The sequence below is a fragment of the Egretta garzetta genome, unplaced genomic scaffold, assembly GCF_000687185.1.
Source record: "Egretta garzetta isolate BGI_Z169 unplaced genomic scaffold, ASM68718v1 scaffold628, whole genome shotgun sequence".
Taxonomy (NCBI): Eukaryota; Metazoa; Chordata; class Aves; order Pelecaniformes; family Ardeidae; genus Egretta; species Egretta garzetta.
Genome location: NW_009260535.1, coordinates 319,447 through 332,285, shown reverse-complemented (window position 1 = coordinate 332,285; position 12,839 = coordinate 319,447). Strand labels below are relative to the sequence as shown.

Sequence of the window (12,839 nt, the reverse complement as noted above, 5' to 3'; positions counted from 1 at the left end):
GAACTGGGGAGCCCAGAGCTGGACACAGTACTCCAGGTGGGGTCTCACCAGGGCAGAGTAGAGGGGGAGGATAACCTCCCTCGATCTGCTGGCCACACTCCTCTTAATACACCCCAGGATACCTTCCAGAGAAGGAGACTCCACAGCCCCCCTGGGCAGCCTGGGCCAGGGCTCGGGCACCCTCAAGGTCAAGAAGTTCTTCCTCGTATTCAACTGAAACAAGTCGCTTCCCAGCATGGATGTTAGGAGAGGAGGGTCAGGATCAGGGTAAGGGGGGGCAGTGGCTGGGGGTGGCCTGAGCTTCGCCTCACGACGCTTTCTGCAGCCTGCCTCAACGGCAGCAGCTTGCCCGACTCTTGCCCATAAGCTGCAGGGCTGTAAATAGTTGCCTAAATGCAGACGTCTGGGGTATTTTGGGTGCTGTTGGGTCTCCTGTTGCTCTGAAAGAGCAGGACCTCCTGTGGATCCTATTTCTCATCCACCAGCCCCATGCTGCTGTCTCGGATCTCTTAATAGCACAAGGCATCCGTGTTTAGGCAGCTGAATCCTGCTCCAGCTGCTTTTGGGGGCGAGTGGGCGAGACTGGGTGTTGGATGGTAACTGAGGGAGTGGAAATCGCATCCTGAGCCCTAATGCTGCCAGCGGGGTGGCCCTGATCCCATCACCTGCTTCAGCGCTGCCTCCAAGTCTTCATCCCTCCATGGTAAATTCCCGTCTTCCCCAGCTGGGCTGTCCCCAGCCCTTCATCTCTGGCAGGAGATGCTTGAAGTGTCCGGAGTGTCACCCCCCTTGAGGTGTGTAACTACTGGAGGGGAAACCCTCCACCCTCTGCCGATGACCTGACTCGGGCTAGAGCCCTTTTTTGCAGCCTTGCAGCCACTGGCACAGTCATGACCTCTCCCTGGTGGCCCTATCCAAGCTGCACGTTGGGAATAGTCCCGCCACCACTAACCCTTGCCCTTACCTGGAAATCATTTGGGTCAGGGGCACTTGACCCACTGTTTGGTCTCTTTGCAGATGGGGAGCTGGTCCAGTATCACTATGGGCTGAAGGATCTGGTCACCATCCTCTTCTACATCTTCATCGCCATCATCCTGCATGCAGTGGTGCAGGAGTATGCCCTGGACGTGAGTGCTGTTCGGTGCCTTGAGTCGCCAAAATATCTCAAGTGCCATGGTGGGGACATGGTCCTGCTGCAATTTAATGCCACTCTGGGGGTGGTCTGGGGGTTGGGGTGGTCATGAGTGAGCCTTCATCTATGGAGGCTCCTTGGGATGAGGAGGAGGAGGAAGTAGAGTTGTTGACCCGACGGCTCATGTTTTCTTGTTTCTTTTCTCTCCCTCTGCTCCTTCCCAGAAAATCAACAGGCGCCTCCATCTCTCCAAGGTCAAACACAGCAAGTTCAATGAATCAGGACAGCTGGTTGCCTTCCACTTCACCTCCGTGATCTGGTGCTTGTACGTCGTGGTGACGGTAAGGCGCGGGGCTGGCTGGGCTTTGGGTTCCCTGAGTGGGATTTGGGGTTTCTGGAGTGCAAAACCCTGGTGGCAGCAGAGAGTCCCCAGCCAAGCCCCTGGGCACACCTCAGCAAGTTGGGTTTTGAAATGTGGTGGGTCTTTCCACCCACCGGGTGAGGGCAGCTTGGAGAAATCCTTCTCCTGCTTCATGCAAGGCACAAGCAAATGGGCTGTGAAATATTTCTGGAGCTGGACCCTACAAATCCTGCCTGGCCCTGTCATCTCCATCCGCTGCTCCTTCTTTCTCAGCCTTATTTTCCTCCTCATTTAAGTGCCTCAGGGGTTTCAGGTGCCCTCAGAGGGATGTGGGGTGAATGGGCAGATTTTTGTGATCCCTCTCTCAGTGAGCTGATGGTGAGGGGAATGCTGAGAGCAGGGTAAACCACGCTGCAGCTTGGGTTGCATTGGGGATGTTTTAACCCATAACTGCTGTGAAAAAAATGGGGAGTGGAAATGTTTCATTTTGGGGAGGAACCGGGAAGGAAGAACAGGCAGCGGAGGGGAGCTAGAACTATTCTGGCAGCATGAAGCCGTGGTGATGCTTTGCTGCTGGTGGCTGTTGGGGTTCAGCTGTGGTCCGTAATGGCACTGGCGATGGATGCTTGGGGCCAGGTCCCCTCCCTGCTGCTCGGGGGGTCCTGCCAGCCCTCCTTAGAGGACTGCTACCCCCTCCAGGCCAGCACTTCTGGGGATCTACTGGCACTGCTCCTGCCCCGCAGGGCTGCGGGGAGGGAAGCTTTGGCAGAACAGCCGAGGTTGCTGGTTTTGGGCTGCTCTCACCCAGCGCCAGACCCATCCCTCGCCAGCTCCGGGGCTACAGCCTCCTTGCAAACCCATGGTGTGCTCCCCAAATGCCCCTCATGTGCAGAGTGGGTCACCTCCTTTGCAGAACTTGCACATCCCCCAGGCCTCGCCCAACCAAAAAAAGGGCTCAGGGCAGATGGGGCATGGACAGAGGTGACAGATAGGTCCTGAGCAAGATGAATTTTCCATGCCAACGTCTCTTTGCAAAGCCCAACACAGCACCCCTGTGGCAGGAGCTGTGCAAGCGTGGAAGGAGAAGGGAGCCCCGTCCTGTAATCCGCCCTGCAAGCATAAGGCAGGAGGCCGTGGAGGAATGCAGACAGGTGGAAAATTAAACTATGCAATGCACGTTCAATTATTTTTGCAGGCATTTTCTGTTCCCCTTTCTCTTCAGAAGTACTTCTTTTTGCTGAAGTGATACGTGGGTTGGAAATGCCCCCCGCACCATGCACACAGTTGCTTGTAGCCGTGCTAACTGGCATCTTGCCCCCACGCCTCCAGAGCATCCCTCTCGCCTTGCTCAAACCCCAAAACATCCTCCTGAACTGGGGAGCCTCTGTGCAACCGAGGACCTTCAAACACGGGGGGCCTCGTGAAACTTGAGCAGGGTGCTGGAGACCCATGAATGTGGCTGAGCTTTGGAGAGCTCAGCCTCGGCTTGTGCTGGGAAAATGTTTTTTTACTGCAGGCTAAAAGGGCTCGGGCATCATCCCCGGTTCCCAGTTCTGCTGTAGCATTAGCCCGCCCCGTCGTAACCATGCTCTGCCTGTTTCTTTTGCTGAAGGCTTGCATCTCTTCTCTTTTTCAGGAAGGATACATATCAAACCCCCGGAGTTTGTGGGAAAACTACCCACATGTTTATCTTCCGTAAGCACTCGCAAGGGCATTTTGTTCTCGGGCTGACCACTTCCTTCCTCTATATGGTTTTCCCTGCGGCTGGGAGCGGGGTGCTGACAGCACAGCACCCTCTGCTCATGCCCTGCTGCAAGGATGCTGCAGTGAGATCCCAGGGGATGGGGGATATCTCGTTTGTGGCCCTGGGGAGGGTGTCCCCGGAGGGTTTCCTCCATGAGGAAGGCCCTGCAGGCTTGGTTACTCATCCTGGCTGCTTATTGCCTGCATCGCTTCAGGCAAGTCACTTTGCTATTCATTTTTCATAGTAGAAACAAAGAAGTGGGGGATAATCCTCCCTTCCTGGGTTTTTGCAGAAGTGAGGTTTGCTGAGAGTGTGGAGGCAGCAGCACGAGCAGCCGGATAAACTCTGGGCATAGCTAGCTCAGCTGAACATATAATTTCAGCCCAGAAATGATGCCTTCTAAATCCCAGGGCTTCAAAGCAGTGGAGGGATTGCCTGGCGCTGCGTGGCTGGGCACTTTCCCCGGTACGCAGGTCCTTGGGGCCCTGCCATGCCCCGGGCTGGCTGACATGGCTCATCCCTGCGTTTCAGATTCCAGGTGAAGTTTTTCTACCTGTGCCAGCTGGCGTACTGGCTGCACGCCCTGCCGGAGCTCTACTTCCAAAAAGTTCGCAAGGTGAGAGCAGAGTGGGTGCTCTGGCATGGCCTGGGGATGCTTCAGGCGGTTCGCCCCACCGGCTTTGGGGAAAGCAAGCTTTGGGAGAGGGTGGGAAAAGAAGGATGAGGGGTTAACTGAGGCTTTCTGCCCCTGCCAGGAGGAGATCCCCCGCCAGCTGCGGTGCATCGCACTCTACCTGGCGCACATCGCCGGCGCCTACCTCCTCAAGTGAGTCGGCTGCCTCGGCATCCCGTCCTGCGCCCGGATGGGGCTGAGCAGGTCCTTTTGCAGGGTGGGGGGGCTTAAAGGGAATAAAGGCGAGTGTTTAAAAAGGAGTTGGTATTGAAGTTGACCTCCCGGCTGCTGGCTGTTAGTCAAACAGTTTTCACAGACCCACAGAGCTGATTTTGAAGGAGTTCAGCGGTGTTGCGCAAGTTCACGGGTGATCTCTGGTCACGAGGCATTGCAAAGCAAATGTTAACCAGGGACCCGAAACACAGGCTGATGGGTGCATCTCCCCTGGCTGGGGGAAGCATCCTGGGGTGCTCTGCCTGCACAGCACCGGCAGGCAAACCCTTATCCTTCCTCTGAGTGCATGCACAGAGCAGCACTGCCAGTGGTTGGCGCTTTGTGTCAGACCCATCCCAGCTCTGCTGCTGGTTTGGGCCGCTTTGATGTTTTGGGGACAGGGATTTCCCCCGTCGTAATCCTGCCCCCACTGCTGCGGAGAGAATCATAGGATCCTAGGTTGGAAGGGACCTCAAGGACCATCTGGTCCAACCTTTCTAGCCAAAAGCACAGTCCAGACAAGATGGCCCAGCACCCTGTGCAGCTGAGTCTTGAAAGTGTCCAATGTGGCGGAGTCAACCACATCCCTGGGGAGATTATTCCAAGGGTTGACTGTTCTCACTGTGAAAAATTTCCCTCTCGTGTCCAATCGGAATGTCCCCAATAGCAACTTGTGTCCAGAGGTCCAGCTTTGGGCTGGTGCTTGCTGCAGTGCAGGGATGGCAGGGGAGATGCCGTCACTGGATATGAGGGACTGAGGTGGACCAGCCCAGTGATGCTTTTTTTTTTTCTTTCTCTTGCCTCCTAGCTTAACCCGCTTGGGGCTGATCCTCTTGCTGTTGCAGTACTTAGCCGAATTCTTCTTCCACATGGCCCGGCTGGTCTACTTCACGGATGAGAACAACGAGAAGCTGTAAGCAGGCGAGCTGGCCATGGCTTCGCTCCTCCAGTGCCCAGGAGAGCCGTTGGTGTGACGGGGGGCTCGTTCTCACCTTCCAGCTTGGCGCTGGAGGCTGCTCCTGCCGACACCTCTGCTTGCTCTCCTTGCAGGTTTAACGTCTGGGCTGTCGTGTTTGTGGTCACCAGGCTCTTCACACTCACCCTGTACATCCTGGTCATTGGCTTCGGGCTGCCGCGGGTGGAGAACCAGGCCCTCGACCCCGAGAGAGGGAACTTCTTCAGCTTTCTCTTCAACAATATCCTCTTCAGGTAGGAGTGTTCCCTCCTGTATCTTCCCTGGTTGCGTTTTCCCCGGGTGGATTTTGCTAAGTTTGGAAATGCCATGGCAGAGGGGAAAAGCCAGTAAATAAGCTGTTCACTGAGTGAAGTTAGGAAGCACAAGCCTATCTTGGAGAAAGGCTGGCAGGCTTTCCCTTCTCCACCTGTAACTGCACTCACATGGATGTGGTCAATGAAAAGGCATTTTCCCTTCTCCTTGGACATGTTTTGCTGCCTGTTGATGTGGGAAGCAGAGGGTGGGATGGGTTCCTCATGCCTTACGGTCTGTCTGTTTAGACCATGAGCCTTTCTCACCCATACAGCAACTGTAGGTTTAGAAGTTCAGAAGATGCTAGGGGAGGTGCCTGGTCATTCCCAAGTCTTTTGGAGCTATGGACTACTGGCACGCCCGAGGATTTGGGGGACTTCCTTAGCTGCCTTCCAACCACATCCACCTTTTAGTTGTACAGAGCAGCTGGGGACGTCTTACCTTGACCTTAACAGACTGTGGTGTGGGCAGTGCTGGTTGAGATGATCTTATTCATCCATTCCTGCCCTAAAGTCTTAAGAGTCAGCAATGCCCCGAGCACCTGAGAGCTTTGTGGTAGGGAGGGAAAGGGGAGCAGCTGTCCTGAGCTCAGGGAATGGCAGAAAGCAGAGATGGTGGCTGGACAGGTGGTGCTGGCCTCAGTGCAGCCATCCAGGGGGACCTTGGCCACCGGCCCCAGTGTGGGTGGAAGGCTGGGCTGGTGGTGGCCTGGCTCCTCTGTTCTCAGCCTGCCTCTTCTCCGCCCCTACCAGAATGAGTGTGCTGCTGTTGGTGTGCCTCTTCCAGGCCTCGGTGATGTGGCGCTTCATCCACTTCCAGCTGCGGCGCTGGCGGGAGTACTGGAACGAGCAGAGCAGTCGGAAGCGAGCTGCTGCCGGCGCCAAGCAGCAAGCCAAGCCGCTCAAGAGGGACTCGGGTGAGTGTCCCAGGGCTGGCGTGCAGTGGGCTGGCATGGTGGGGGCATCAGTCCTGTGGTTCAGCATCCCCTCGGCAGGCTGCTGCCCGTGCAGGCGATGCTGTGGTGGTGCCTCCTGCCACTCCGTGCTGCATGTCCCCAGCAGGATCGTCCCACGGTGGTGGTTTTCTCCATATTTACGGGCCAGCCCCAAGCGGGTTTGGCCTGTGCAAGGGACAAAGTGTTCTCTTTCCATCCCCAGGTTACCATGAAAATGGAGTGGTAAAAGCGGAGAATGGCACCTCACCGCGAACCAAGAAGCTGAAATCGCCGTAGAAGCAAAGGTTTGTCTCCTGGGGAGGAGGGCGAGATACCGGGACTAAGAAGCAGCCCCTCCTCCTGGTCCTCACGAGCATCATCCTGAACGGCTTGGAAACCGGTCGTCTTCCCAAGGTGTCTCTCGCTCTTCTCCCTTCCTTTCTTATTCTCTTGAACCATTTGCAATAAAACCAAAAAGGTCCCTTTTCCTTGCTCCCTTCCCCTCATAGGAGCCTTTTCCAACCCTCCTGGTTTTGCCTTCCTCTGTTTCATCGTAAATCAGCGTGCAATTTTTTTTCTTTTCTATTTTAGTGTTTGGTTATTTTGCATTATTGTTACAAATGCATCGTAGATGGTTCCAAACAATCCTTTTTTTCTTCTACAGCATGTTCCTCCCTTCTCTCTGTGGTGCTTCCCTGAGCCCCAGGGTCAGGGCCACGGCAGCTTGAAGGCACCACGTGTCTGTTATGGGAACAGGCTCCTGGGGGAATGCGCTGGGGCTCTGTGACCCTGAGGCTCAGGGGTGCTTTTGGGCGAGGGTTGCCTCTCCTGGGGCACATCTGGCCAGCACTTGGCAAGTGCCACAGGGTGGTGGTGCTGCAAATAGAGACCAGGGTCTGAGGGAGGAACCTCAACTGTGTCTTGTCTCATGGTGGACTTCTGGTTAAGTGGGGTTCCTCTGACCCCTCGTTTTGTGCTAATTTTGGAGAGCCGGGCAACAGATGAGGGAAAGAAGTTCCCTCTTCATATAGGACCCGTCTCCTGGGCTTTGCTTGCCCCAGCTCTTCTGGTACAGCTGGGTCCCTCTCACCCTCTTGTCTGCAGGAGGTGAGCTGCCCCATAGTTCTTCTGGACCTCCCAGCCCCAAGAGCTGGGCTCAGGGCTCTGCAGCTCACGGTGCCTTGTTGTGGGGCAGCAGCATCCTCAGGTCCATGTGAAACCTTGAGTCCTGCCCTGCTCTGAGCGCTGGCCTGGCTCCCGTCAGCCCAGGCCCTTTGCCAGCTTGTGTGTGCCTTGTGGACCTGGTGCTCCTGTGGCTCATGACTGTGTCCAGATGACAAACTGGGCTGCTGCAAAGGGGTTTTGCATCAATGGGACTGTGCCCCTTTGCTGTCACCTTAGCCTTTCTTCCCCCCCCCAGCCGTGCCATCGGCAGCCACCAGCTTCACTCTTTGTTTCCAAAGGATACAGAGCTTGTATCCACCCAAGGTGCTATCAAATGCAGGTTTTTTTCCAAAAACCCTAGCCCCTTCATCCCTTTCTGAGCTGTGAATGAGATGACAGGGAAGGGGAAGGAAGCCGGGGCTGCAAGGAGCAGCTTGCATATTAGGAAAAGCCTGACCTGTGACGCATAGCTGTTGGCAGATGTTGTCGTCTCAAATCTACCTCAGAGGCCATCTGTTGCTGCAGACCACTTTCCCCCCTTGCTCCTGCCTGCTGCCACCCGTACGTGGTGGCAGGAGATCCATGGGAACCCCAGATCCCATCGGCTCAGTCCCCTGCTGCCTCTGCTGGGGAGAGCGTCTCCTGCCCGAGGTTTTGTGGGTCAGTGCCAGCTTGCTGAGCTCCTTCGGAGTGCCGCGCTCCAGCCTAGATTTGGTAGGCGTGCAGTAGATGGGCACCTCTCACCCCACAGCTCTCCTCCAGGGCAGGTTCTGTAGCTGGGCTTTGCTGTTGGTGCCTCTTGTGCAGCAAAGCCGGCTGTAGCTTTCGTTCTCCTTTGCCGGGGCAGGAGCAGGCGAGGGGTGTGCTCCCTTAGGTAGGGGAGAAGAGGGCGCACAGGGTTGCGGGGCGCTCCGGTGCTCTTCGATACGCAAGCCAGGGTTGAGGTCCACCTTCCTCATGGGTGGGGGGGGGCACGTGGTCCTTAGTGTGCCTCCTGCTCAGCCCTTGGGGCAGCCAAACTCTGGCTCTCTCAGAGTGCAATTCTAGCTTGAGGCTGGTGCAGTCGTCCCTTGCATCGTTTGTGCTTTGGGGAACAGGTGACGGTTGATTTTCTGCCCCTCTTTGAGGTGGGTGAGGTTTTTTTCCTCCTTCTGTAGGTGTCTTTTCTCCTTTCCTCCCCTTCTCCTTGTTGAGCCCCAGCTAGCGCTGGGCACTGGAGGAAGAAAATGTGCAGGGACTTGAGGACAGTTGGTCAAATTCCATTTGTTCCTCCATCCCCACAACCTCTGAGTCCCAAACAAGAGGACTCCGGGAGAGGGATTCCCCCTTTTTCGGGGGAACTGAGGAAGGAGACTTTGGAGCAGAGCCCTTGGTGGTATCTTGCAATTGCTCCTCATAGCCCTTGCAGGGTAGATAATACACATTTTGGCTGAGAGGCAGTGACAGTACCTGTAGTGCAATGTGACAAAAGGGGAGGAAAAAGAGCTTTATGTTAGGGAGGACATGGAAAAGGTCTAGCGCGAGAGGTTTTTCCGTTCTCCTGCCTCTTCCCATCCCCAGCCATCCACTGCCATGTGCCCTCCGAGAGCGACTGCTGGCCGGCATCTCCCCGAGCCTCAGCCGGTCCTTTCTGCAAAGCCGGTGCCTGGCAGCAGCTGAGGTATTGACTCTGTTAACAGGTGACACATGCAGTCCCCCAAAAAACCTGGCTGCTGAATGATTCCTCCTCCTGCCTGCTTGGCTTCAGGCAGCTTTTCCACTTGCACAATCCTGCGCCTTCATAAAGTAGCTAATGATGCTTTGTATCCCAAGTGCCTTATGTTGCCACGTAGGCTCTCGTAGGCTTGATCTGTGTACTATATCAGTAGCGGAACGCCCTCCCTCTTTACAATGTATGTACAACATATGCTACATTTATGTGGGGTTTTTGTTTTCTTTTTGGTAGAGCTACCAGTAAAAGGGACAGTTTGTTTTGGAAGCATTTCCATGCGTTCTCTTTTTTTTTTTTTTTTTTTTTTTAACCTATAGATGATGGGGCTTTTTTATTGTTTGCCCTTCGCTACCTTTAGTCCTCAGAAATCCCCATCCTTCTCCTGTTATGCCCAAGTGTGGCAGGATCCCTGGGATCTTTTGGGTTTTTTCCTCTTTTTTTGAGCTGAGCCTTTGCTGTAAGGCAATATGCGCTGTCATCCCAGAGCTCTGCGATCCACCCCCCATTGGAGGGGCTGCCACGGGCTGCTTCTGTCTCTGTCTTGTAGGGCGAGCACCTTCCGTCGGCTGCAAGCCCGCAGTAACTGCTTCTACGTCCGTGTCATTTCTCAGCAGACCGAGCCTTCTCTTCAGCCCAAAGAGCTTTTTCCTTCTCAAATGGAGTATTTGCATTGCAAGCCCTCGGTGGTCAGTCTTTCCTTGACCGCTCTGCCTACATAGATGCCGAGAGCCCACTTCCCTTGAGTGGGTGATCTTCTGGGTGCCCCATCTTAGCAAGCCCTGTGTCTTCTCCAAAAAAAAGACCCAACCCCGAAGAGGAGTTCTTGTCCACCACAGTGCAGCAAGTGTTAGACACTATGCAAAACTGCAAGTCTGCATTTTCAGTGTAATGCTATTGCTTGCACCCTTCCCGTGGGCTCGAGGCTGCTTTTGTAGTCTGCGTCCATTATCCAACCTAAGAAGGCTGGGGATTGAGTAGTCTGTGATTTTTTTGGTGTGAAGCATAGTGTTTCCTGCCCTAGCCTAGAAGAGCTGTGAAGTACCAGCAGTAGTTCTTTTTGTCTTAGATAGCTGGAGAACGGGCTTGAGAAGAGAAAGGGGCCAAGGAAGAACAGATGTAGCATTTCACATACAATTTTTGAGTGACTCGTACGTTGTGGGGCATTACAGTTGCGTTGGTTTTGTTTTGGGTTTTGGTTTGGTTTTTTTTTTTTTTTGTTTAGGATTCTTCTTACTCATCATGTTTGGGTTAGTAGTAAAGATGACAAATTCCAGTTCCCCTGTAGGTTCCCCTTACCCTTAACTCACCATTTTAAAATGTGGTTTTGGTAGGCTTCCCAGCTGGAGGGAAGAACGACTATTCTAGGATGCCTCCCCTTTGCCTCCAAGCGCCTCCCGAAGCCTGTAGCTCCCCTGCCTGTGCTGCAGCGCGCGGGGGTTTGCAGCAGCCTCAGTCTCTTGCCTTAGATGGACCCCGACTTGCGTCAACAGTAGATGGAGATGATGGGGTTTGATTTACAGCCTTCTGGTAAACTTCACAAGTGTGTAAGAGACGATTTGGCAGGCTTTGTACTCAAATCGTGGAGTGAGGTACTTCGCCCTGGGGCTGCGTGGGGGGTTTTGCTGGCAGCGGAGAGGAATGGCTGTTGTAAAAGCAGGCAGAGGCATGGAGTTTTTCTTTGAATGTGTTGAACATGATGGACCAAACTTCAGCAAAGGAACTCGAGGAAAATTTTCTGTTCTTCCATATTTATACTGTAGTGCGAATTCCCTAATTTTGGAGGGGGTGGTGGGAAGTAACAGTCTCTGATATTTTATCCCGTTTGTTCCATTCTTCCTGTCACTTAAGTTTTTGTACGGATTTTGTTTGTCGTTGTTTGTCATTAAATGACTTTTGTGATAAACTCAGCAAAAGTATTTTTCTGAAATAAATAAATAAAAGGCATAGATTCTTCCACTGCTGCTGTCTGCTGGTGCTTTGTCACCCTGCTCGGCTGTACGCGTTCCCAAGGCAAGCAGCGATGGGTTGTTCTTGTCTCTCTCCCCTGCCGTCCCAGATCAGTCTGTTCCCTTCGGGGCAGCATCTTGTGTCCTTGTATTCCCCACAGCTGGGCTTCATTTTCTCGCATTTCTCATGTCTCCAGCATGGGCAGCTGCTTCCGAGTTACTGATCTCTGGCTGCCTTCATCGTTGGGAGTGGAGGATAAGGGCATTTGTAGGATATGATTTATCTGATGGGGTTTAGGTGCATGCTTTATGGTGAGCTAGACTGTATACTTTCTGCAGCTGGCCCCAGGCATGCTACATGATTAGGTTACAGTTTCACAGCATGTGCAGAAAACAGTTTCTGACTTTCTTTTCTACAGCCTACAGCTCCAGTAATCTCATCTGTAAGTTCTCAGTCTCTGGAAAAGCTGATTAAGGTGGACTTCAGAAGTTAGCCTTTGTCAGCTGCTGCTTGGAAGGCACCTCCTGCAATGCCAAGCCGCGCTTTGAAATCCGAGGTGGACCTGAGTGAGCTGTAGCGATTCTCAGTCGGAGTGAGCAGCAGCATAAAACGGGCCCAGAAGAGAAGAGCAGTGACCTTTCCAAACAGGCAGGAGGGAGCTGTCATGTGGAGACTCTCAGCTGTCTGAGGGGAAGTGGGAATCCACAGCACAAAAGCTGATTTCAATGAGGATTTTGTTCCAAAGAGTTTTGTTCTCTCCTGTGTGCATGATGGCTGCCTTTCATACATGCTCGATACCTGGCAGGTGTCATTTGGGGTGAGAAGGTCCCTGCCACGGTTACCTTCGTGGAGAGATGAGCAATGTGACTCTTAAGTGGAGCACAAGTGTCATAACTCTATTGCTATGCCAGCTGCGCGTTTTCCCTTTTCATTGGACCCATCTGGTAAGATGACAGGTTGCATAAGATGGGTGTAGATAGTATCTCAATCCTAAAACCATTCTCCCAACCTTTTGTTAAAAAATGCAAAGCTGCTGTCAGCAGATTTGTGTACGGATCCCTGCTATCTCCATAGCTATGTGAGAGCTAAACTCACCGCCCCATTTCACCTAAACCCAGAATCACAGTTCTGCGGGGGTTTTCCCCTCACTTTAATCCTTAGTTGTTCCAGATGTTAGGTATTTTTATTTAAAGCAGCTTTATTAACACTTTTATAGCAGCCATGCATGACTTACATTCAGACTAGCAAGCGTGAGTTTATCGTGGCCCATGGCAGGGCTCTTGGATCTTCTTGCAATGCAAATAACAATTTAAACTGGCAGTCTTCGCTGCTTGAAGGTGAAAGGCCCCTTTCAACTCTGTAAGAGAAATCTAGCGTGGTTATCACTCCAGGCTTTAGAGAGCTTTAGCTCTAGCAAGCCTTTGGTTCTCCGAAGTTCTTTCTCACATGAGTTTCATTTCAATACGCAGCAGTTGTGAGGTTGAGTTTGGTGGAGGGAGGGCAGGGAGAGCTTTGGAAGGAAAACAAGTTAAGAAAATGAGTGTGAGATTAGTTGGCTCTAGTGAGAAGGGAATGGGGAGAGTGAGTGAAGCAAAGGTGAAGTCTACAGCATCCTTTTTGAAGTACAACATCTTAAAGTCAACCCAGCTAAGAATTTTATTGCTGATCTTGTTCTTCAGCTTCTGGGGGAAGA

At 53.3% G+C, this 12,839-nt stretch overlaps 1 protein-coding gene across 3 annotated transcripts in view; it reads left to right on the top strand.

The window, feature by feature from the left end:
* Positions 1-9,999, top strand: part of TRAM2 (translocation associated membrane protein 2) — a 16,074-nt gene extending 6,075 nt beyond the window's left edge. The window contains exons 3-11 of one of the 3 annotated variants that reach the window (XM_035900149.1): positions 1,018-1,127; positions 1,387-1,473; positions 3,130-3,188; positions 3,769-3,853; positions 3,993-4,063; positions 4,932-5,036; positions 5,174-5,332; positions 6,143-6,306; positions 6,548-9,999. In XM_035900149.1, coding sequence (XP_035756042.1) covers positions 1,018-1,127; positions 1,387-1,473; positions 3,130-3,188; positions 3,769-3,853; positions 3,993-4,063; positions 4,932-5,036; positions 5,174-5,332; positions 6,143-6,306; positions 6,548-6,621 — 914 coding nt within the window. In that variant the 3' untranslated portion in view covers positions 6,622-9,999. Of the gene's footprint in view, positions 1-1,017; positions 1,128-1,356; positions 1,474-3,129; positions 3,189-3,768; positions 3,854-3,992; positions 4,064-4,931; positions 5,037-5,173; positions 5,333-6,142; positions 6,307-6,547 lie in introns of those variants that run through there. The other 2 variants (XM_035900148.1, XM_035900150.1) reach the window with 2 other exon arrangements.
* The last annotated feature ends 2,840 nt before the right edge of the window (positions 10,000-12,839 follow it).